Source organism: Hemitrygon akajei, chromosome 9 (genome assembly GCF_048418815.1).
Source record: "Hemitrygon akajei chromosome 9, sHemAka1.3, whole genome shotgun sequence".
Lineage (NCBI taxonomy): Eukaryota > Metazoa > Chordata > Chondrichthyes > Myliobatiformes > Dasyatidae > Hemitrygon > Hemitrygon akajei.
In genome coordinates this window covers 158,682,241-158,709,105 of record NC_133132.1, presented here as the reverse complement: position 1 = coordinate 158,709,105, position 26,865 = coordinate 158,682,241, and the positions used below count along the sequence as shown (strand labels likewise).

At 41.2% G+C, this 26,865-nt stretch overlaps 1 protein-coding gene across 1 annotated transcript in view; it reads left to right on the top strand.

The window, feature by feature from the left end:
• The window catches only part of LOC140733696 (synaptotagmin-like protein 2), a 238,669-nt gene that overhangs the window by 127,580 nt on the left and 84,224 nt on the right, over nucleotides 1-26,865 (top strand). The window contains exon 6 of the mRNA XM_073057383.1: nucleotides 3,407-4,699. Within this exon, the coding sequence (XP_072913484.1) occupies nucleotides 3,407-4,699 (1,293 nt within the window). The remainder of the gene's footprint in view (nucleotides 1-3,406; nucleotides 4,700-26,865) is intronic.

The window sequence follows — 26,865 nt, the reverse complement described above, 5'->3', positions numbered from 1 at the left end:
ACCCGGCGCCCTGCTGTGGGTGTCGTAACTCGTCGGAGGTAAGACGCTGATCTCAGCACCGGTGTCGACCAAAAACCGGCGTCCCGACTGCTTGTCCCAGACATACAGGAGGCTATCCCGATGGCCAGCCGTCGTAGCCATCAGCGACGGCTGGCCCTGGCGTTTCCCGGAAACTGGCAGGGCGGGCGACAACGGCGGGCTTCTGCGCCCCATCGCTGGTGGTAGAAACACCATTGCTCATTGGGCTCCACACCCCGGCCTCTGGGTTTAGCGGGCTCTGCGGCCGGGCCTGGACTGGTTTGCTGCTGGGAGCGTGGCCGGGTGATCTGTGCGATGGACGCCCCACTCACCTTCTTGGCGTTCCACAGCACGTCCGCCCGGGCTGCCACCTTCCGGGGGGTCGCTGAAATCCGCGTTGGACAGCAGCAGGCGTATGTCCTCGGACAGCTGCTCCAGGAATGCCTGCTCAAACATGAGGCAGGGTGTGTGTCCGTCAGCCAGAGACAACATCTCATTCATTAAAGCTGATGGGGCCCTGTCTCCCAAGCCATCCAGGTGCAGTAAACGGGCAGCTCGCACACGGCGGGAGAGCCCGAAAGTCCCTATGAGCAGGGCTTTGAATGCCGTGTACTTGCCGTCCGCCGGGGGAGACTGTACGAACTCCGCGACCTGGGCCGCTGTGTCCTGGTCGAGGGAGCTCACCACGTAGTAGTAACGGGTGTCCTCTGAGGTTATTTGCCGAACATGGAATTGGGCTTCTGCTTGCAGAAACCATAGGTGAGGTTGTAGCGTCCAGAAGCTTGGCAGCTTCAAGGAAACCGCATTAACAAATGCAGCGTCTGTCATCTCCGGTCCAAAAACGTTTGGACCGTCAGGGTCACCAATTGTAGTGGTGTGCTACACGCAGCGCTGAAATAACGACACGGAGTCGATAAACTGCAGCCAAAGAATAAGTTTATTTCAACTCCACAGTCTTGCTTTTAAAGCCTGTCTCCTCCCACCAGATACCTTGAGAGGCCCTACTGAAATTCCCTCAGGCTTTCTTCCTTTGTCCCTGCATTCTGGCTAATTGTCAGCCGGTTCGAGTGTGCTAGTAATTGGGTCGCCACACTTCCTTCAATTTCTCAATGATCTGACCTAATCCTAGACCCAACATAGCCTCTCTCCTCCATATGCTCCAGAGTTATTCTTGAATAAACCTGATTTTCTACATTGACTTGTGGAAACACACGAAGAAAAACCTTACTGTCTTAACTGTACATTGCTCCATAATTGTTTAACTGCCCTTGAAAGTAAAGACCAAGCTCTCGGTCAAGAAACAGAACAATAATGAACATCACATCTGAAGACTTATCAGGCATGAATGCCAAATATCATGAGCCATATGTGGGTAAATGATATTTTGTAGTTGTAGGATGTATACATAAACAGAACATCAATAAGAGGTATCTTTAAATTATCAGGATGCTGGGGCACGATTTCTTGACATTGTCCAAACCAGTGAGAAATGGTGAGAAAACCATTAGAAATGGGGCTGTACTCAGTGGGATCTTGGGAAATGATGCTGGTTAAATATTGGAAGTGCTAGTGTGGGAGCACTTTGGTGTTAGTAGTCCATAATTCCTGAGAGTTTCAGGGTTATTTTGGAAGGGGCAAAGAGCAGTCTGGAAGTTAAGGTCCTAAACTGGGGAAAGGCTGATTTCAATAACATTGGACTGGATTTGATGAAAATAGATTGTGAGAAAGTCTGCAGATGCTGGAAATCCAAGCAACGCATGCAAAATGCCTGAGGAACTCAGCAGGTCAGGCGACATCTATGGAAAAGAGTAAACAGTCAATGTTTTGGGCTGAGACCCTTCATCAGGACTTATGGTTGTGAGCAGTTGCTTTTGAGCAGAATAACTTCCAACAAGTGGGAATCTCTTATAAGTAATTAATGGACATTCGCTAGTTTGACCTGATTTTTTAACCAAGATTAATGATGAGTTTAGGAGATGTTGCCTTTACTAAGGCGTTTGAGAAGGTTCCACATGGTAAGCTGCAAAGTAATGGCACATGAGATCCAAGGAAAGCTCGAAAATTGATCCAAAATTGATAATAAGGCTAATAAGAGACAGAGAGTGGTGGTGGTAGGACAGCACAAACTTTTAGAAATATTTTGTTCTGCACTTGAACTACAGGGCCTACATGGTCATGGACTAAATGAAAAGAGTAAAGAAAAATGATGGGCTGAAGTGTGTCTGTTTCTGTGCTGGCAACTTCACATCATTATGAAAGTGAAAAAAAATAATGGAACTTTAAAAGTGAATTACATCTAGAGCAAATTAGGTGGCCAAGATCTTTAGTGATAATTTCTAAAAATAATTTTGCTGCGTGATGCTTCCACCCACAAATCCAGGCACGGCCCCAGATTGAATCAATCACCATGATGAGAACCAGCTAATTACTCCTACTTGCAAGCCTTTGCAGTGACCCTTAAAATTACTTTTTGTGAAGTTGTTCCTGTTGATTTAAAATAAAGCAAGGAACAATTTGAATCTTAGCTATTTGACAGAAACAAGAAAGATTATGGGCAGATAGTATTTTTCACAATCCTGGAATATCAATGAACAGCTTTAAAATGTATATTCTTTTCATTTAGCGATACAGCATGGAACAGTTCTTTCCAGCCTAATGAGAAGCACCACTCAGCAACCCACCTAGTTAATACTAACTCAACCACAGGACAATTTACAATGACCAGTTGTCTTAATAAACCGGAGCACCTCGGAGGACCATACAAACTCCTTACAGACCATGTTGAATTGAACTCTAAACTCTGGAACGCCCTGAGCTGTAATAGCGTCACACGAACCACTATATTGCTGTGGTGCCCCAGAGAGACTTTATTAATATAGAAAATGCTAACTAATCTTGACACAATTACCCACCTCAAGCAGCAATGAAATAAGTCGCCTTATGTTGTCTTAGCCAGAGCACTTGAGCTCTTCTTCTGAGGGAGCTTGAATCCAGAGACAGGAGTATTAGCACTGAGTTAAGTGTGACAGTTTATTTAAAATCTCTCATATATACCTAATTCAATTCACATCAAAAGGAAACAAAAAGCTAATGACTTGCATCAGGAAGCAGCTCTCTTCATTACGTGGTCCTTGAGCTATTTTCTAACATGTGTCTTGAAATTCAAATTTATTGCTGACTTTGTCGCATCTGATTTGTTGGATTAATATGATGGGTTGGATTGACATTCCTATTTAAGTAGTTTCAGATTTTGAATCAGTGATTCTTTCACTTGTCACTTGAAGTGTATTCAGAAGTCATATTTTAATTTTCTAACCAATGTATATTACTGATGGAATACAATGAACCAGATCTTTTCTCATACAATCATAATTAAATTTTTTTAAAGGAGACATCAGAGAAGCGGCGAGGAAAAGAAGTAATCAAGATTTCGAAGACAAGTCTACATCCCCAGGCAGTGAGGTACTTCCTTCCAACAATGACTCATTTGTTACAGCAAAGGATGAACCTATGTCAGAAAAAAATCCCTATTCTGACTTTAGAATCAATCGACCATTGCACTCAGCCAAAGAACCACAGTTCTGGACCTCTGAAGAAGCTCAAGAAAGTCCTAAAAAAGGGTCTGTTGATCTGAATGTACAGGCAGACAGCTCTTTGACCAGAAGTGCCCAACCAGGATATTACCCTGATGACCTTGATGCAACCAAAAGTCTAGGACTTCCTAAACAAATGGAATACTTTAAGCACAGTCCTGCAAACATGGATGAGAGTAGAAAAATTGACAGTGAGGCAGAATTTGTACAAGATCCAGAAGAGACCCATGATCCAACAAGAGATTTCTCAGTGATAGATAAAGCATTGTCCAATTCAAAGAAAAACCTTACGGAAAAGAATGCAACTTCAAGAAATACATCAACACTACTGTCAGAAATTCTGAAAGGTGCGAGCAAGCCGCAGGAGGAAAACATTGACTATGCTATCAAATCGAAAACAGGTGTTGTGAGCAAGTCTCCAGATACAAGTAGTCTATTTTCTTCAAGACCTTCATCAGTTGAAGACAGTACAAGGTCCAATGCATCAACATGGCAAGATCAATCCATAGTCAATAATGTGGACCAAGATTATGAACCAGAGAGCTCTACAGGTCCAATGAGCAACACATCAAGCCAAGTTCAGAAACCTGGAGAACATTACAATGATGTATCAAATACAAGTTTAGGAAAAGGAGAGTCTGAGAGTTCAAAAAGGAAAGGGATTTTAAAGCGTAGTTCCAGCACCAGCTCCAATGAGTCAGAAAATTTCCCCAAATTGAGTTCAGTCCAACCTACTGAAGACATAGGAGACATGCTACAACAATCAGCTGATTACAGTGGCAACACAAAGACAGAGGCAGGTAACAAGCAAGTGAGGTTTTCAACCAAAATGAAAAACAAGCCATTGTTAGATGTTGAAGAGTGGAAAACTGACAGAGCTCCTAACTCTTCAATAGCAACGCATGAAGATGATGCCACATCACAGCAAGAAGAAAAAAATGACAATGGCTTCTCCTCATTGTCTCCAGCTGAAAGATTTGAAACCAAACCACACGAAAATCCGTATTTGAGCAACAAGGGAACAACCGAACATTTCCTATCTCCATCCTGGAGAGAGACTTCAGCGACACTGCCAAAGAGTGAACAAGGTATGCTCATGATTTGTCTGTCTAGCAACAGTAATTACTGCTGAAAAATTAGATATACTTTTTTGCATTCACTTTGAGAATTTTAGCATACTTCATGATAACTAGCTGGCAGTTCTGCACATCTGAGCATACTCAGGGTTTGTTTGTAGGAATAGGTCAAATCATCCAAAAGTTACAAACTAGGAATGTTTTGGTATTCAGAACATTATATTTAAGAAGGGGACCCATTTATTTCATGTGCTGTTGATCCTATGTCCTTTTATATAAATAGAAATAAATTATAAAGAAAACTAAAAACCTGATGATCACAACCTTGCCTTCCTTGACAATATGGGTGCTCTGGTTTCACACAGTCTTATCTTCTTCTTCTTCTTCACCCATCAACCCAATACTGGGGTATTGACAACCAATAGCAGTTCACCTGAATCATCTGTCCTGGGCTGAAAATTCATCAAACCTGTGGCTTCTACTTTCAACAGATGACTTCCTACGTCTTTTAGGTGAAATATCCTTCCACTGCCAGGGATGAGGTCTTTGGAGTTTCTGTTAACTTTTCTGTAGCCGTGGATTTTGCGTTACGGGATGGGTTTGCTCGCCCTCCGCCCAACCCTCCTCTTTTCACAGCTGGGCTTGGGATCATCCATGGCAGAGTTCCACGGTCTTGTATCAAACTACAAAATGTCAAAGCAGTTACAGAGGCAACACGAGGATTGAGGCAGATAACAAGCAAGGGAGACTCTCAACCAAAATGAAAAAGAAGTCGCTGTCAAATATTGTTGAAGGATAGAAAACAGATGAAACAACTATATCTTTAAAAGCAATGAATGAAGATAGTACCATGTCACAGGCTGGAAAGAAGGCAGATGTTAACTTTGCATTACTCCAATCTTTCAAGCTCTTTCGTAAATTACAATAACACGATGAATTGACTCAGAACAGGATTTAACCCATAATCTTAAAGATCAACCTTAATTAGGTGAATTGCCTCTTTCTACTGTATTTTAATTTGATCAACATTTACTTTCTTAATTTGAGAATTCAGCCGCCTTTTAAAAATCAATAGAGCAATGCTCAGTTATGTATAGATTTAGTCAAACAAATTGAAAATCATTTGAATCCACACTCCAATGTCATATGATGTCTTAGGATTGTCCGTATACACTGTCAGTCATTCCAGATTTTGATGTGTAGAGCTATCATTTTCATAGACCACAACCCATATTCCAAGAATGGCTGAACCACATCCAGAAAGCTCTGTTTTTCCAGCATGATAGCATAATGGTTAGCACAGCATTTTTTCCTCAACAGTGATCACCAATTGGGGCTCAATTTGTGAGGATATCTGAAAGGAGTTTGTACATTCTCCCCATGAATGTATGGGTTTTGTCTGGTTGCTCTGGTTTTCTCCTACGTTCCAAAGGTGTACGGTTAGGATTAGACAGCCGTGGGTGTCGCTATGCTGGCGACACTTGTAGACTGCCCAGCACAAACCCTGCTGATTTGATTTGATGCACGTGACACTGTAAGGTAACTTGGCCCACCCCATCCCCATGTGACAAATAAAGCTAACCTTCTTCTTCAAATCTCCAAATAAAAGTAATTTAATTTAAGTTACAAGTTGGTGCTGAACTACATTTCCCTCAAGCCAAGGAACAAAATGAAAACAGAGCAGAGAGTCGTGTACTGTGCAGGAGTCTATCTGTGCTTCTTATCTGAGGAGCACCTTTGATTCTGCCTCATCTGATGCAACTGTTCATGATAAATACCTGCATGCGTCCAACAGCTACTGTTGGGCAGGGTGAGCTGTTGAGAAGTCCAGGAATAGAGAAACAGAACATAAAAGGTGACTAAGAGCCACAAATTGAAACTGAGGATCATATTTTACAAGGCAATGCAATAAGCATTATATTAGAGATCTCATCAACCCAGCACTAGGGACTGAGCTAGACTTAGGATCAGAAAGCCCTATTAGTCGGGGTAGCACATTTGAGCGAAAGCATGAGGGACCAAATTTATTTGGTTGAAGCATGGAGGAGAGATCCTGCATCTCCTGACCTTGCAATGTACTTGCCCTTGTGCTGTTCTTTGGCAAGACTACCAGCTGAAGAATGGGTGAAGCCTGCACCATCTACACTTCATCTAGACGTGTCTTGAGGTTGTAATGGGAGGCCACTGTTGATCTGAATACCTATACTGAATGCATGCTACATTGTGCATCCACGTATTCTGAGGATCCAGCCAAAGTTATCGGTCATGAGGGCAATGGGGATGGGGTAGGGCATTATACCTTACCATTTCCATTGCCATTGGGCAGCTGGTGTCATATTCTCCTTCTTTTTAATAGAGTTCAATCCAATTTACTTGATCTAAGCTGCTTCCAATTCATTTTGGAGTATGAAGACGAAAAGGAGAAATAATCAATTGCTTCCTCTTAGAATATTTTTGTATTGCAGCAATTGTTCAAATCTCTAAAATGAAGTTGAGAATAAAATTTTGTGCAGGTGCTTGTTTCTTTCCTTTTGAGACGGCACAGAGATGCTGCCTCACTACTCCAGGAATTTGGGTTCAATCCTGACTTCCAGTGGTGTCTGTATAAAGTTTACATGTTCTCCCTGCAAATGTCCAGGTTTCATCTGGAATGCCTGCTTTCCTCCTGCATTCCATATATATGCAGGTCGGTGAGTGAACTGGCCACATTAAATAGCTCAGGATCAGCAGTAGAATCAGGGAATGGTTTATGCAAGTGTGGAAACAGTGCTCACACAGCAAGCTACCTTTTTCAAAAGCTCCCTTCTGGAAAGCACTATAGGGTTATTAAATGAAAAACTTAATGCAATCTTAAAAGTTTCTTCCCCCAGGTAGTTAATCTGATTAACCAATCAGGTTAGCCCTCCTTGCTCCCCTCTATCCATTACTTCTGTCACTGCCCTTTAAGCCACTTTTTATAATGTAGTTTACATTTTAAAAGAAGACTGGTTGTTTATGTATTATGCACATTTTGTTCCATAACCATACTTGTAACTTCATTTTCATATAATTCTTTATTCCTTATGATTCATGAATGTTATTGTTTGTTGTTGAGCACCAACGCACCACAGCAAATCCCTAATATGTGTCAATGCATATAGAAAATAAACTCGATTCTTGAGAATAAATTGGTAGGGACCGAAGTTATAGAGAAAGGTTGAATAGGTTAGAACTTTGTTCTCTAGCGCAGAGGAGAATAAAAGGAGATTTTATAGAGGAATAAAAATTATGTGGGGAATAGTTGGGGTAAATGCAAGTAGGTTTTTTTCCTCTGAGGTTGGGTGGAACTACAATGAGAGGTCATGGGCCAAGGGTGAAAGGTGAAATGCTTAAGCAGAGCATGAGGGGAACCTGTTCATTCTGAGGGTGGTGAGAGTGTGGAATGAGCTACCAGTGCAAGTGGTGGATGTGGGGTCGATTTCAACATTTAAGAGAAACTTGGATAGCTGCATGGATGGGAGGGTTATAGAGGGCTTTGGTCTGGGTGCAAGTTAATGGGACATGGCAGAATAATAGTTTGACATGAACACTGCCTCTGTGTGGTAGTGTTCTACCACTCTATGACCATGTCTCTCTGACTATGTGTAGGATTACACTTAGTGTAGGATTAGTGTAAAAGTAGATACTTGTTGGTCAACACAGACTCAGCAAGTTGGATGTCTCATTTCTGCCCTGTGTATCTTTGAATCTTAACAATGATTTCGGAAGAAGATCTTAGATATGACTAGGAGACTAGCAGTATTTTTTACTGGCCCAGTTGCTAAAACCTGTTAGGGCAACTTTTGCAAGCAGCATGATTTTTGTTTGCTCTTCCAAATGGCTCACTTTATAATGAACTATAATGTGGTATGGAATTCAGCTCCAGCGGATCTGATTCATAGGATAACTTGAGACTCTTCACTTTGGATATTGCCAGGAAATCTTTGGTGTCAAGAAAATAAACCAGAAGATCTCAGTGTTTTTCTGTTCCAATTAGTTGCTGCTGCATTTTATTCCAAGAGTTGGATAATTTCTGAAATGCTGCCTTGTAGACGAGTTTTATTTTTGTAAAGGCATATTGTCCACTGAATTGCTATCAGCACATTAACATGCACTCCTGGATCCTGCCAAAAGAGGTGCAGTATTCATCCAGCAATTCACGGCAATGAGTTGAGTTACTCGGTTATTTGAACAGCTGCTGCTACCCAGAGGTTAGCTAAACCTTAGGTCATTACATGCAGTATCAAACCTTATAAACATAAGGAACAAGGCACATTAAACTGATGCCAGAGCAATTGTTCATGTCCAGCTAATAGCCCCGTTCAAACAAGATTTTACTAAGCAAATATCGTGAGGCACAAGAGTTAAAAGAAGGCACTTATTTGCTGTGAGCAGTTGAATACTTCCACATCTTATTCAGCCATGTTTTCTAAGGTTATAATTCAGTTACAGATCTTTTGTTGTTCACCATTTCCCCACCTTTGAGTCTTGAGCAAGTGAAATATACTGCATCCTTCAACCCTTCTCAAAGAATTTCGCCAAATAGTCAAATGACTAGTCTATTCATTTAGAAATCCAAGCTGTGGAGGCTAAGTCATTGGGTATATTTAAAGTGGAGATTGATGGGTTCTTGATTAGGAAGAGTTGTCGAAGGTTATGGGAAGAAGGCAGGAGAATGAGAGGGATAATAAGTCAGCCATGATTGAGTGGCAGAGCAGATTCAATGGGCTGAAAGGCCTAATTCTTCTCTAATGTCTTAAGATCTTATGGTCTCTGTTAAAACTTGTGCCTTTCTAAATGAAAATCCACACTTTCCCTTAGTTATAGATTCCAGTAATATTGCCTTCACTGAAGTTATATTAACCAGCCTATAGTTACTTGATTTAACTCTTTTCTTTCTTTTTCTAAATACACAACATTAACAGGTCACCAATTCTCTGGCACAATTTTTGCAGACTGAGAGGATTGAAAAAGAAATTGCCTCCACAATTCACTCCTTTGTTTCTTCTAACAGCCTGGCATATATTTCAACTGAACCTGGTGACTTGTCCATTTTTTTAAAAGATGAAGCTTTACTATTTCCTCTTTTTGTTTGTTTATTCGTTCAACATTCACACTGATTTGCCTTAAATACAAAAAAAATCAACCCATATATAATGAATAGAGTTTCAAGATATTCATGTACAATCTTAACTCTTTTCTCACTTTATGGGTTATATTTTCTTGGACGCTAGTAGTTCTTATCTCCTGAGTTATCCTTTTGGCTTTAAAGTTCAAAGTAAATTTTATTATCAAAGTGCATATACGTATGTCACCATATACAACACCGAGATTCATTTGCCTGTGGGCAAACTCAGCAGGTTTATAGAATAGTAACTATAACAGGATCAATGAAAGATCAACCAGAGTGCAGAAGACAACAAACAGTGCAAATATAACTGTACATAAATAGCAATAAGTAACGAGAGCATGAGATAACAAGATAAAGAGTCCTTAAAGTGAGATGGTGGTTTTTGGGAACATCTTAATTGATGGAAAGTGAGTGTAGTTATCCCCCTTTGTTCAAGAGCCTCTTAAGTCATTTCCCCATCTGTATGTGTTGAGCAATTTAAATCATCTTTAATTTTCCTTTAATTTCACATGCCAATTTTTTTTGTCTTGTCTTTTCTTTCCTAATTTTCCTTTTAATTTCATTTGTACACTTTCTATACTCCTCTGGTCTTACTTGTGCCTGCTCTATATGGTTTTTCACCTTCATCCTACACTCTATACATCTGGTTATCCAAAAGGTACAACATTTGGCAGTTCTTCTACTTTGTAGGAAAATCTGGACTCCTTGAACCTCTGCAGCTCTCTATCATTGATTCCAGTGACATACTCCAGTTTTTCAGTCCACTTTAGACAGTTTTATCAAATGGATATAAAATTGCCTTAGAGGAAGGAAACATTCAAAGACTCAAAGATTCATCATTGAGTAAAAAACACAGAGTCACTTTAGGAATGTTCAGATCACATCTGTTCAATTTAGTGCTGCATTGACTGCGGGGCGCAGTGCCCGTTCACTCTGATCAAAACTGCATGAAATAGCAATAAACAAAAGAGTAACCAGAAACACATCATAACATGAAATGTAGAGTGCAAATCCACAAACCATGTCGATTAAACCTTGTCCAAGACCCAAGACTCCGGCACCATCCTCCAGAAGCAATGAGTGAGAGAGGCCAGTCAAAGTCCAGTCCTCTGAGAGAAGCAGGGTGCTAGCTGAGATTTGTTATTCAAATTGGAAGCCTATGATCAGAGGCATCAACACTGGCTCCACTGTTCGTCATCTATGTTAACAGTAAGGATGAGAATATTATTAACATGGTTAGAAAATTTGTGGATGACACCAAAGCTGGCGGCATAATAGCATGAGAAGGAGGTTATCTAAGATTGCTACAGGATCTAGATGAATTGAGGAAGTGGACCATAAATGGGTGATAAATTTGACTCTGAAAAGCGCAAGGTGTTGCATTTTGGTCCATTGAGCCATAGCAGGACTTGCAAAGCCTTCTAGAGTAGTTCAGAACAGGGGTACAGGTACATTGTTCCCTAAAAGTTGTGGCATAGTACATGGGTGGTAAAGAAGGCAACTTCATTAGTTCCTGCACAAGTCACTGGTGACACTACAATTGTGCATTGTGCTCACCTGTGGTTGCCCAGCAATATGAAAGATGTCATTAAGCTGGAAAACGACAGAAAAGATCGATGTTATCAGGACTGTAAGAGTAAGAGTTCAATTTATAAGGAGAAGATGCGTACATCCCTCTGCCATCCAATTTCTAAATGAACACTGAACCCATTTTTATCACTATTATGTATATGGAGCCATGATAGCGTCGCAGTTAGCACAAATGCTATTATAGCTCGGGGCGTTCTGAAATCTGGAGTTAAATTCTGGCGTCATTCTGTAGGGAGTCTCTGTGGGGATTCGTAGGTTTTCTACAGGTATTCCAGTCCCCTGCCATCATTCAAAGTCCTACTGGATAGGTTAATTAATCATTGCAAGTTGTCCTGCGATTAGGTTAGTGTTAATTGGGGATTGTCGGGGGTTCCTGGGGTGACGAGGCGTGAAGGGCCGGAAGGGCCAACTCTGCAATGTATTGCCAAATAAATAAATACAAAATGTTACAATGTACTATTGTCTCGTAACAACAAATTTACAATAGGATTTTTTAAGATAGGTACATGGAGCTTAGAAAAATTGAGGGCTATGCACTAGGGAAATTCAGGCAGTTTCTAGAGTAGGATACATGGTCGGCACAACATTGTGGGCCAAAGGGCCTGTAATGTGCTGTAGATTGTTCTATGCTCTATGTTCGATAGGCTGGGACATTTTTTATCTAGAATGCAGGAGTTGGCCCAGTGACTTCATAAAGGTACACATATCAGCATATAAACAACGTAGATAGTCACAATCTTTTCCCAATACTAAGGGAATCTAAAACTAGAGGGCATAGATTTAAACTGAGAGGGTAAAGATTTAAAAGAGATGTAAAGAGAAACATATATCCAAGAAAGACTCCAGATGCTGGAAAACTGAAGTAACACGCACAAAATGCTGGAGGAACCCAAGCAGCATCTATGGAAAAGAATAAGCAGTTGACATTTTGGGCCGAGACCCTTCTTCAGGGTTGAGAAGGAATGGGAAAGATGTCAGTATAAAAAAGTGGAAGGAGAGGATGCAGACTAGCTGGAAGGTGATACATGAGGCCAGGATGGTGGGAAAGATCAAGGGCTGGAGAAGAAGGAATCTTTTAGGAGAGAAGAGTGGACCATAGGAGAGAGGAAACAAGGAGAGAACCCAGGGGGAAGTGATAGACAGGTGAGAAGAAGCTAAAGTTAAAGAGAAACATTTTCCCATAGATGGTGGTGGATCTATGGAAAGAGCTGCAGAAGTAGGTACAATTGCAATATTTAAAAGACATTTAGACAGGTACATGGATAGAAAAGAATTAGAGGAATATGGGCCAAATGCAGTCAAATGGGACTAACTTAGGGAGACATAGTCAGCATTGATGAGTTGGGCCAAATGGAATGCTTCTCCATGACTAGAAGAGGCCTATCCTTATCTAGTTAGTATAATGTGAACAAAATCACCAGAGAGACAGTGAAACTATTGGATACTTTTGGATGTGCTTTATTCAGCAAAATGTGACACTCTTGGAGAAAGAAGTCTGTTTGACCCAATATTACATTACACGTTATATGCTAAATATCAAAGGTAACAGCAGGACAATTCTATAGTTCCAATGCATCTACAATACTTCCTTTGAATTACTTATAGCGTTCACACACCTCTTTCTTCACACCCACATTCCAGGCACTTGTAATGACTGTTTGTCAGCATTGTCTGTTTTCAGTTAACTGGTGTTCACAGGTCTAGGAAAATTATTGTTCAGGGCTTCATTTAAAATTTAATCTACAATTTGCATTCATATCTGAAGAATGGCTGCCATTAATATTTGCTATATATCCCCCTAACTCCAGAATACATCCTAACAGTTAGCACCTTTTACCCATTTTATCTTTGTTCCTTGCCATAACTTGGCTAAACCTGAACTTATTATGATGGCTTCTCTAAAATGTTGTCCCGTTGGTTTTTCCTTCACTTCTGCAATTTTATTCCATGGAACTACTAAATCCAGAATTGTGATACCACTCTCCGTTTTACATTGTGTTTAATTTTTTCTGAACAGAACTCAGAATTTCTGTACTTTTAACCATTAACATTTACTGAGATACAGTCATTGTAAAAGTGAATCAAGTCCCTTACTATTACTGACCTAATGCTTTTGTGTTTGTCTTGTGTATCTCTCTCAGACTGTTTGATGTCGACAGTACACTGCCAACAATGTGCACAAGAAACAAAAGAAGCTGCAATTTAACTCACATAGCTTCCTTTGATGAGCTTTCTTACAGATCATCCTTTCTCAGGGCAGTGATTGCTGTTTTTAAAATCACTATTGCCACATCCCTCCCCTTTGAATAAAACTTTGCAGCAGGAACAATAAGGTGCCAGTTCCTGCCTCCTAAAAATCCTCCCATCCAGCTCTTTAATCTAATAATAATATCAAATTTCCAAGCCGTGTGCTCATCTGCTGTATTCACAGCCTTCCTAACATTTAAATATGCATCATTTAGCACAGCCAGAGTCCTTTATTGTTTACTTTCTAACCTTGTTTTTCTCTCGCTTCAGACGCTTTCATTAATTGTTTTATTTCACTTATTGAGAAATACAATACCGTAACACCACTTTTAATAAGTAGAGCAGAAAGTAGAGCCTTTTTGTACTACTTATTTAATAAAAAATATATATTTATTATTGCAAGTTATAGTTTTTCATTATAATGTAGTTTTTTATGATTCAGAGCAGGCACGATGGGCTGAATGGCCTAATTCTGTTCCTACATCTTACGTATTGCACTGTACTGCTGCCGCAGGACAACAAATTTCACAACTAATGCCAGTGTTATTAAACCTGAATCTAATTCTGTTCAAGCCCTCTGGCCCAATGAACCCATGCTGCCCAATTACACCCACGGGACTAGTTAACCTACCAAGCAGTACCTCTTTGTTGTGTGGGAAGAAACCAGAGAACCCAGAGGAAACTTAGGCGGTCACAGGAAGAACATACAAACTCCTTACAGAGAGTGGCGGGAATTCAACTTGGGTCATTGGCAATGTAACAGCATTACATTAGCTGCTACACCACAGTGCTGCTCCATTTTCTGGATTTCATATCCGATGCTGTTCTTCTCCTTTCTAAAACATTTCACTACCCCCCGGTCAAGCTAGTCTGAATCCTTCTGAACAGCACCAGAACCCCAACCATCAGGGTATTGCTCCAGATACATAAAGAGCAACCTGTCTATCTTGTCCTTCCCAAAACTTCCCAGATTTAGGAGGATATTGCCAAGACTAGAGGGTCTGAATTATAGGGAGAGGTTGAAAGGGCTTGGTATTTGTGCCTTGGAATGTAGGAGAATGAAGGACAACATTATAGAAATAGTTAAGATTATAAGATAAACTCAGGAGCTACCTAATAAAGTGGCCACTGAGCATATATTTGTGGTCTGCTGCAGTAGTCTGAAGTGTTGTGCATTCAGAGATATTCTCTGCACGTCAATGTCGAAATGCCTGGTTTTTGAATTACTGTTGCCAGCTTGAACCACTCTGACCATTCTCCTCTGACCTCTCTCATTAAAAGGTGTTTTCCCCCACAGAACCGCCACTCAGGCACAATGGTAGCATTCAAGAAGCACTTGGATAGGTACAAAGGGGATGCAGCTGAGAGGGGTATGGTCTGAACACTGGGAACTCTGATTAGCTGGGTGGGCACTGTGGTCAGCATGGACTTGCTGGGCCTGTATTGTTCTGTAATTCTAACTGGTCCCGATGCACAAGAATCAAAAGCTCTTCCTCTTGTTCCATCTCTTCACTCACACACTCATCTGTTGGTCCACTCAAAAACTCACTGACATAAATCTCAACATTACCATGCAACTCTGCTTCTTAATTTTTTGCTAATTTTGAAATCTGCTTGCAAGATCTCATCCCGTTTCTGAACAATGTCGTTATTTCTGAGGTGGACTGTGACCTGAAACACTGATATTAAGACATTACAGACTCTGCACTGAGTACATCTCCCAAGTGTTATATAATTCTCCTACCTTCACCTTACAACAGTTCTTCACTGTCTTTTCATTTTTTTAGTTTGCACTGAGCATTATTTCAAGTGAAATATTTTGAAAATTAAGCCAAGATCACCCACCAACTTTTAATTATTGGACTGTCCATCGGACAGATGACTGATAACACCTGATAACACTGATAACACCTTCATTTAATGTTATGAAGACTGAAACCATCCTTTTGCGTCAACCCTAATCCTTGCTTGTCATGCCATTGATTCATTTCATCCACAGCTCAGTCCTTCTGGTTGAACAAGATGGTTTAAAATGTGACATCTGTTCGGCTCTGAGCTGAAATGTAAATCCAACATCCTCTCCCTTATCAAAATGACTTTTTTCAACATCTGCTGGAAGAACAAGGATCTGTTTACAGCTGAAATGATTTTACCAGCACATATTCATTGAGAAGGACCCAGAACAGGAAGCAGAACATTTTAGAGAAGTAGAGAAAAGGATTAGCTTTACTTGTCACATGTACATCAAAACTTACAGTGAAATCTGTCAAATCAATTCAGCAAGGGTTATCCTGAGCAGCCCACAAGTGTTACCATGCTTCTGGCACCATCATTGCATGCTTGCAACTAACTAACCCTAGCCCTTATGTCCTTGGAATGTTGGAGAAAATTGGGGCACCCAGAGGAAACCTACGCAGTCACAGAGAATTTACAAACTCCTTATAAATAGCAGAGAAACTGAACTCTGGTCTAACAGCTGGCATTGTAAAGCACTGTGCTAACTGCTATGCTATCATGTCACCGTGTTTGAGGCTAAAACATTAGGGGTATTTAAGAGCCTCTTGGACAGGCACATGGATGAAAGAAAAATGGAAGGTTATGGGGTAGTGTGGGTTTAGTACTTTTTTTAAGGATTATATGGGCCGGCACAACATGGAGGGCTGAAGGGCCTGTACTGTGCTGTAGTGTTCTATGGTTCTATACTTCATATGTTCATTGTGATATTCTTGTACTGATTAAAGTAAAAAAAAGATATATTTCGCTATTACTGTGCATTCCAAATATTCAAGGTAGAGAACGTAATTGTGTTTAGGATTTATAGCAGCTCAAGAAGGAATCCAGTTGAGATAATCTCACTTCTTAGCCCTTGGTCCAGCTAGTAGGCAACATTCGTTCTTCCTCCTCTTCCCTGATGTACTTGTGGATACTGACTTACACAGTCCATCAGAAATTTTGCAATAATTTCCCCCTCACCAATTGCAGTCCTGTATTTATTCAGTCTAATCTCTTTTTAGAATTATTACCACTGACATCAGTGACATGAAATTTGTTTTGTTTTGAGGTGACATTTTTTCCAATCACTACTAGAATAGCTTAGAATATAGAACATAGAACAGTATAGCACTGTACAGGCTTTTGACCCACAATGTTGTGCCGACTTTACAACCAGTTCCAAGATCAATCTAACCCTTCCCTTCTACATAGATCTTAATTTTTCTATCATCCACATACCTCTGTAAGAGTTTCTTAAATGTCTGTAATGTTTCTGCCTCTATCATCACCCCTGGCAGTCTGTTCCATACACCCACCACTCTGTGCAGATAAAAAACTTACCTCTGACATGCTCCCTACTCCTTAAAGTTATGCCTCCTTGGGAAAAAAGTCTCTGGTTATCCACGATCTATGTTTCTTATTTTGGACACCTCTATCAACTTGCTTCTCATCCTCCTTTGCTCCAAAGGGAAAAGCCCTAGCTCACCCAATCTATCCTCAGGCTCTCTAATCCAGGCAGCATCCTAGCAAATCCCCTCTGCACCCTCTCTAAAGCTTCCACATTCTTCCTATAATGAGGTGAACAGAAATGAACGCATTATTCCAGGTGTGGTCTACATACTCATTGAGTAATCTTCTGCAATGAGCCAGAATCTAGAAAATGATGGTCAGAGCCTTTCCAGTTACCCCCCCTTTTCCTTAAGAACCCAGAATACATTTAATCCAGGCTGAGTCATTTATCCATTTCAAAATATTTATCATCATTTGCCATGTTGTATAATGACCATGACTATGACCATTCTTGGCAATTTTTTCTATAGATCTGGCTTGCCATTGCCTTCTTCTGGTCTGTGTCTTTACAACCCGGGTGACCCCAGCCATTATCAGTACTCTTCAGAGGTTGTCTGCCCGGTGTTAGCAGTCACATAGTCAGGACTTGTGCTATGCACCAGCTGCTCATATGACCGTCCACCCCTGCTCCGATGGCTTCACTTGATCCTGATTGGGGAGGGGGTGTGCTAAGCAGCTGCTACACCTTGCTCAAGGGTGATCCGCAGGCTATCAGAGGGAAGGAGTGCATTACATCTCTTTTGGTAGAGACGCATCTCTACCCCGCCACCCAATTTAAAATATCACAGCCTGAATATTTTTCCTTGCATCTTCTTCCTTCCCAATATTCTTTATAATCTCACCCCAGCTCTCTTTATATTCCATGTGTTTGACAGCACCAGGAGCTTCCCTTTATTTTTTGCCTTTCCCAGATCTCTATGCACTTCAACATTTGTTAAGTGACCTCCCATAATGGGCATTATTGCACCAATTATTAATTTCTTTTAAAAATGGATGTTGATACCAGTGCTGATATTGGATAGGAAGACCCACACTCAATGACTTATGAACTTTCTTCTCCTCTGCTAGCAGATTTCTGAACCCATGAACACCATATCAATGTTCCTTTCTTTGTGAACTACATACTTATTTTGTAACTTATAATGTGTATTTTTTTTGTTTTTGCACTGCACTGCTCCTGCAAAACATCAGATTTCACATCATATATAATTAAGGATGGTAGGGTGGAGATAAGTCTCTGTCAAGAGGAGATTTACAAGGATGTCCCTGGATTGGGGAGCATGCCTTATGAGAATAGGTCGAGTGAACTTGGCCTTTTCTCCTTGGAGTGACAGAAGATGAGAGGTGACCTGATAGAGGTGTATAAGACAATGAGAGGCATTGATTGTGTGGATAGTCAGAGGCTTTTTCCCAGGGATGCAATGGCTAACATGTGGGGGACATAGTTTTAAGGTGCTTGTAAGTAAGTACAAGGGGGATGTCAGAGGTAAGTTTTTCACACAGAGAGTGGTGGGTGCATGAAATGCACTGTGTAGAGGTGGATACGATAGGGTCTTTTAAGAGACTCTTAAATAGGCACAGGGAGCTTAGAAAAATAGAGGGCTATGCGGTAGGGAAATTCTAGACAGTTTCTGGAGTAGGTTACATGGTTGGCACAACATTGTGGGCTGAAGGGCTTGTTGACTTTTATGTTCTATGTTCTAAGGGAGGTGTAAGACCCTCCTTAACTCTACTAGCCTGCAGGTCACCTTTGGGCAAGGTGTAACACCTGCTTAGATCCTGTCCTGTGTCGCCTAAAGCTATAGGATCAGGTGGTGGGTGGTTGTATGAACAACTGGTTCATATCACAAGTCCTGGTTATGCGACCACTGATGGCAGGCAGGCAATTTCTGAAGAATGATAATAAAAACTGAGGTCATCCATCTTGTAAAGACCCTGCCCAGAAGTAGGCAATGGGAAATGACTTCTGTAAAAAATTTTGCCAAGAACAACTGTGGCCAAGATCATGATTGTCCATGTTATATGAAATGGTGATGATGATGATGTTAACAAATCTGATTCTGATTCCGGTAAGTTAAGCTACATTAAAGGACTGCCAACCTTCCTCGGTAATAAGAAGATCTCAGTTGCTAACATAAGTCCTCAGAGTGCTGTTAATGGCTGCCTACACCCAGGGAAGCCAACACTACTGACTAGTCCTGATGTCTGCGAAGTTAACGGCAACTTCATAAAATCAATTTATGACAAATAAACTTTCTAAGGGGATGGAAACATGTTCAATCATTCAAACTAACTCACTATGGTTTATTTACAAAACACCTTGTGTTTCTTTCTCACCTCACCTCACCTTCTAACTCTGACAACTCATCATTTTTTCTCCAGTCCCAATAAAGGGTCTCAGCCTGAAACACTGACTGTACTCTTTTCAAAGATGCTACCTGACCTGCGGAGTTTCTCCAGCATTTTGTGTGTGTTGCTTGGATTTCCAGCATCTGCAGATTTTCTCTTCTTTGTGAGGGAGCTTTTGGTATTTTTATGGAAGATGTAAGGCCTAGCTCATCACATTGGTTAGTCTTAAGCAGTCGAGGCCTAAAATTGCAAAGATAGTTAACAAACAATATCAAATTTGATACAATCCAATCTGCAGTGCAGGATTTGAACTTCTTTTTCCAGATCCTCTTTCCAGGGCTCCAGATCATTGGTTAATTAACTAAGCCAGCATGCTATATTACTCCCAGCTACTGACATGACACTCAGTGGCCACTTTATTAGGTACACCTGTACTCCTGCTTGTTAATATAAACATCCAATCAGCCAATCATGGGTCAGTAACTCAAAGCATAAAAGCATGGTCAAGAGCTTTAGTTGCTGTTCAGACTAAACATCAAAATAGGAAAGAAATGTGATCTAAGTGTCTTTGACTGCTGAATAACTGTTCATGCCGGATGAGGTGGTTTGAGTATCTCAGAAATTGCTGGTCTCCTGAGATTTTCATTCACAGTATTCTCTAGAGTTTAGTGAGAATGGTGCGATAAAGAAAGAAACGTCCAGAGATGAGCTATTGCAAATAAGAGAGGTCAGAGGAAAATGGCCGGTCTGGTTCAAGTTAAGAAGAACAAGTTAACTCAAATAACCACACATTAGAACAGTAGTGTGCAGAAGAGCATCCCTAAACACACAACGTGTTGAACCTTGAAGTCGACTGGCTACAGCAGCAGCAGATGGCACCAGGCTCCACTTCTGTATCTAGTCTAGTAAAGTGGCTAATGAGTATACTTCATTTTAAAATGGGGATAAAAATATGACACAAAGTTGGTTGTCTTTTTGGGGAAAATCTGCAACTGAAAGAAGTAATATGGCACTTTGAGATTGGAGATTAAGACAGTTTGTCATATGTCACTGATGATGGTTGATCTGCGCAAAATGTGAACAAAGGACATTATAGTAAGCCACTAAGGGTTTGAGTTTTATTTAATAAAAGTATGAACACCGAAGAAAAAAATGTTTGGGGAATTCATTAACATTGATATGCAGTACAATCTGAACATTCCTTTTCTCTTTAGACTGAAATTTTCTCACTCTCCCCCGGACATAAGAATCATAAATGTCAAAATGACAATGTTTAACAAAAATAGACAGAGGAGGAAAATATTTCTTCAAAAATTGAGTTGTACTATATCTGAACTTGTGAAGTTCAGCTGGCAGAAGTCTATTCAGTCTGCCATAAAGCACCAAAAAAAAACTGTTCATTCAAGATTATATAGGCAGTAGATTAAGAAACTAGATCTTAAAGATCTATAAACATAGTCAGCGATGACATAATATACTTTTTTTTAATAGGCATTTGTTAGTCTCATGAGAGCATGGATTTGTGCCTTGGAAAGTTTCCAGGCCTGGGCAGGGTTGTTTGGAAGACCGGCAGTTGCCCAAGCTGCAAGTCTCCCCTCACCACGCCACCGATGTTGTCCAAGGGATGGGCACTAGGACCCATGCAGCTTGGCACCGGCAGAGCAATGTGTTGTTAAGTGCCTTGCTGAAGGACACAAAGACGCTGCCTCAGCTGAGGCTCGAACTAGTGACCTTCAGATCGCTAGACCGATGCCTTATCCACTAGGCCACGCACCAACACATAGTATACAAATGCATGATAAATGTAATTACCAAGGCAAACACAAGGAAATCTGCAGTTGCTGGAAATTCAAGCAACACACACAAAATGCTGGTGGAACACAACAGGCCAGGCAGCATCTATAGGAAGAAGTGCTGTCGACGTTTCGGGCCGATACCCTTCATCAGGACTAACTGAAAGGAAAGATATCTTTGATTCCAGCTTTGGGCCTGTACTCACAGGGATTTAGAAGAATGCAGGGGGAATCTCATTGAAGCCTACAGAATATTGAAAGGACTAGGTAGGGTGGATGTGGAGAGGATGTTTCCTGTGGTGGAGGAATCCAGAACTGGAGGGCACAGCCTCAAAATTGAGGGGCAACCCTTTAGAACAGAGGTAAGGAGTAATTTTTTTTTAGCCAGAGAGTAGTAAATCTGTGGAATGCTCTGCCACAGACTGCGTGGAGACCAAGTCCATGCATATATTTAAGGTGGAAGTTGACTGTTTCCTGATCGGTCAGGGCATCAAAGGATATGGCGAGAAGGCAGGTGTATGGAGTTGAGTGGGATCTGGGATTAGCCATGATGGAATGGTGGAGCATCAGCTGAATGGCCTAATTCTGCTCCTCTGTCTTATGGTCTTAAGTGGTATATTTAGTAAGCAATTCCTAGCAATTGTAACTCCAAGGCTGTCATTCCTTGAAAGGGCTATGACGTAAGGAAAAGCTCTGAGCTGCAAATCTGTTTCTGGAAAGTTCTACGGCTTGTGAAGAATCCTCACTGTTGCATGAATGAATTCACCAGAGGAAAGTACTAGCAGGTGTTCTCGGGTTCAATGTCTGTTTAGGAATCGGATGGCAGAATTCGAATCCCTTTCCATTACAGTCATGGAAAGCTATGTGCATGGAACCGCTGTCATCTTGCCACATGCTCTCTCCATCTGCTGCTTTCTCTTTGTTTAGAAAGCACCAGCGCTCTCTCTCCCTTCTGCAACAGAAGCTAATGAATTACAAGATGCTGTATCCATTAATTTTAAAGCTAATTTAAATTTTAAAGTTAATATTAATTAACTTCCATTAAATAAAGGTATTATGCAAAAAAGGGCAAAGACGGGTACGAGTTTGGCCGCTCATTAGCAAAAATTATTTTGAATGGTGCACAGGCCTTGTGGTTAAGTGTCTTATCTTCCATATTCCCAAAGTAATGGCCCCTTTAAGAAGAAGGAAAACAGAGGAAGAGTGCACCCTTCCTGCTGCTTGTGTATTCAGCTGTGTGTATTCGAGAGAAAGGATGTAGCAGTGAGCTCCAAGATTCCATCACTGGCATTCAAATAGTATTTAATGTTGATTGGCATCATAATTGTCCTAATCTGCATGTATCCACTGTGTCACTGTGTGCACTCTAACAGTGTGATGTCTGGGTGCTGTTTGTACTACAGATGTTCCGCTGTTCACATTTCCAATGTCCACAGACAAAAACAGGTGCTAATTAGAAGTGGCTTTTGAATACTATGTTCTTATTTATATAGATTTAGATTAATTTATTTATCATGTGTACATCAAAATTGTACAATGTAATGCATTGTTTGCAACCAGCACAACCTGAGGGTGTGCTGGGGGCAGCCCGAATGTGTCACCACACATTCCTGTGACAACATAGCACGCCCACGAGGTTCAGCAGCACACAACACGCAGCAACAACACATCGGCACAGCGAGACAGGCAGAAGGACAGGCAACCTCCGGATCTCTGATCTCCCCCCAGTTCATGGCCCTCATCTCTCAAACTCGCGGACATTCGGCTTCCAACTTCCAGTCCCTGGCCAAGACTCACAGGCTTCTGACCTTGGAACGCGTCAACCCAGGGACCTCTGGTGTCGCTGAACACTGGGTATCGATACCAGGACTCACCGATCATAGGACTTGAGGAACTTCCTATTTCAATAGACCTCCTCTACTTTCTTCAGGATAGATGAAGAGTAAGGACTTTACTGTCCCTTATTTTCTGATTGCTTTACTCTTGCGATGGTTTCCAAGGTTCAAATGTTCATTTTATTATTAAAGTGTGTTTACGGAATACAGTTCTGAGATTTGTCTTCTCCAGGTAGCCATAAAATACAGAAAACCATGTAAGAAATGGAAAGAAAGACATCAATCTCTCCTCACAAAAATAAAAAGGAACAAAAATTCGCAAACCCCAAATCCCCCCCCAACCCCTCCCTCGCACAAAATCTAATAGGTCACCCAAACGCCCAGCCCACCAATTGGCAACAAGAAAGAATGGGCGAGAACACGTAAAAAGCATAGAACTGAGTCTAATATGAACTGCAGTCCAATCCATATAGCTCAGAACTTAGATAACATCTTCGAAAGCATCGGGATCCAGCCTCCCCTCCAAGGGAGGTGACTCGAACAAGTGGCCCCTCGAAGGGAAGCAACTTGAAGCAGTGGCACCTTTGAGAACCACTCGCTCTCTTCTTCTGCATTTGCCTCAACGTTTCAATCTTCCTCAATGTTTTAGTCAGCGACATGGCCCCTCATCTCGTCTCCCAGCTTCTCTTTGTGGTAGCTCACACTCGCATCTCTCTTCTGGAGTTTTCACAGTCACAGCAGAGCACTAGCTCACCTGATTGAAACACAGACTGTAAGTCCCAGGTTCCAACAGGACCAAAAAACAGAATTAAGGTAAAAATAGTAAGTAGAGGATGTAGAAAAACTGAAGTGATTGACTATCTTGAAGATATTGCCTGAAGAATTGCTGTTCACTGGTGCCATCTTGACCGAATGTACCTTGATAAAAAGATGACAAAAAGATTTCCATACCAAAGTGGAATACTTGATACAAGGCCAGGTATTCCAAACCTTTATTACTGACGGCAAGGAATTGAGACACGCAAGTGAAGTACGAAGCTCAAAAAGAAGGAGGGAGAGAAGCTAAGCGTTAAATAATGTCCGAGGGATACTCTAACCTTGGATTTAATTTTCAGAAGTGCTAAAATGATTAAATGTTTCATTTTTCACACCCCCACTTGTATGGCAAACTACTGGAGAAGCAGGTAGAATTGTAAAAGATTGAAGAGTATTCCTATCATACAGCAGTATTCAGGCTTTATTTGAAAAGATTCCACTCTCCCAGTACTTCCCGATGGAGACACAAACATTACCTTTTCACTTCATAAAGCATTTGGTGATAGTTTGATTATAATGATCTCTAAAGTACATTTTAGTGGGGAACCTGGATAATTCTCTTGCCAGATAGACTCTATTAAAACAGTGAAACGGTAAAGTTGACTCATTTTAAGTAAATTAAATCTGATGGCTGCACATTTTTCTTCAATTTTAATAACTAATGCTGCAGCTTCTGTTGTACTCTGTGTAATGCATGAAAATGCTATATATTGTTCAATTTTGGATCTTGCTCTGTAAGTAAAATGAAAAAAGCATGGGTGGGGGCACGGTTAATAGCTTTGACCTGGAAAAAAGTTGAAAAGAACTGGAGTTCAGTTCCAATTTATCACAGGTTGGGTTCAGATGGAGAACATTATGTGAATGTTAATTTAATTAGATGATTTCAGAAGGAATAGAATAATTACTGAAAGGGGTCTTTGCTCAGGTCACCATCTTTGTAAGAGGTGAGCATGACAATATACAATTTAAAAGTATCTGATTGCAACTTTTCTCATGTTGCAAAACATAGAAACATAGAAAACATACAGTACCACACAGGCCCTTCGGCCCACAAAGCTGTGCCAAACATGTCCCTATCTTAGAATTACCTAGGCTTTACCCATAGCCCTCTGTTTTTCTAAGCTCCATGTAGCCATCCAGGAATCTCTTAAAAGACCCTATTGTTTCCGCCTCCACCACCGCCGGCAGCCCATTCCACGCACTCACCACTCTCTGCATAAAAAACTTACCCCTGACATCTCCTCTGTACCTACTTCCAAACTCCTTAAAACTATGCCCTCTCATGCTAGCCATTTCATCCCTGGGGAAAAGCTTCTGACTATCCACACAATCAATGTCTCTCATTATCTTGTACTCCTCCATCAGGTCACCTCTCATCCTCCGTCACTCCAAGGAGAAAAGGCCAAGTTCAGTCAACCTATTCTCAAAAGGCATGCTCCCCAATCCAGGCAACATCCTTGTAAATCTCCTCTGCACCCTTTCTATGGTTTCCACATCCTTCCTGTAGTGAGGCGACCAAAACTGAGCACAGTACTCCAAGTGGGGTCTGACCAGGGTCCTATAGAGCTGCAACATTACCTCTCGGCTCTTAAACTCAATCCCACAGTTGATGAAGGCCAATGCACTATATACCTTCTTAACCACAGACTCAACCTGTGTAGCAGCTTTGCGTGTCCTATGGACTCGGACCCCCAAGATCCCTCTGATCCTCCACTCTGCCAAGAGTTTTACCATTAATACTATATTCTGCCATCATATTTAACCTACCAAAATGAACCACCTCACACTTATCTGTGTTGAACTCCATCTGCCACTTCTCAGCCCAGTTTTGCATCCTATCAATGTCCCATTGTAACCTTTAACAGCCTCCATGCTATCCACAAAACCCCTAACTTTTGTGTCATCAGCAACTTTACTAACCCATCCCTCCGCTTCCTCATATTACAGAATGTTTAACAACAACCTATTTTCTACAAAATCAATATATCAGTGCTATTTTACAAAGATATGATCATGCCTCTCTTCTCAAAAACCATCTCTTACCTCCTCTGACACCAATTAATGTTGGTCATCTGGGAGAGTGAACTTATGAATGAACTTAAACAAGAACGAAGTGTTGCGCTTTGGTAAGTAAAACTAGGCGAGGACTAACACGTTAAATGTTAGGGTCCTGGGAAGTGTTGTGGAACAGAAAGATCTCGAAGTGTTCCTTGAAAGAGGCACACTGGTTGATTGGGTGGTGAAGATGGTATTTGACATACTTGTCTTCATTAGTTGGGGCGCTGAGTACAGGAGTCGTGATGTAACGTTACATCTCTACAGGCCTTTGTTACGGCCAGACTTGGAATATTGAATGCACATGGTATTGGGGGCAGAGTACTGACATGGATTGCAAATTGGCTGGCTGACAGGAAACAAAGAGTAGCAATTGACGCGTCCCTTTTGGAATGGCAGGCTGTGACCAGTGGGGTACCGCAAGGTTCGGTGCTGGGACCGCAGCTGTTTACAATATACATTAATGATTTAGATGAAGGGATTAAAAGTAACATTAGCAAATTTGCTGATGACACAAAGCTGGGTGGCAGTGTGAAATATCAGGAGGATGTTATGAGAATGCAGGGTGACTTGGACAGGTTGGGTGAGTGGACAAATGTATGGCAGATGCAGTTTAATGTGGATAAATGTGAGGTTATCCACTTTGGTGGCAAGAACAGGAAGGCAGATTACTATCTAAATGGAGTCAAGTTAGGAAAAGGGGAAGTACAAAGAGATCTAGGTGTTCTTGTACATCAGTCAATGAAAGCAAGCATGCAGGTACAGCAGGCAGTGAAGAAAGCTAATGGCATGCTGGCCTTTATAACAAGAGGAATTAAGTATAGGAGTAAAGAGGTCCTTCTGCAGCTGTACAGGGCCCTGGTGAGACCCCACCTGGAGTATTGTGTGCAGTTTTGGTCTCCAATTTTGAGGAGGGACATTCTTGCTATTAAGGGAGTGCAGCGTAGGTTCACAAGGTTAATTCCCAGAATGGTGGGACTGTCATATGTTGAAAGATTGGAG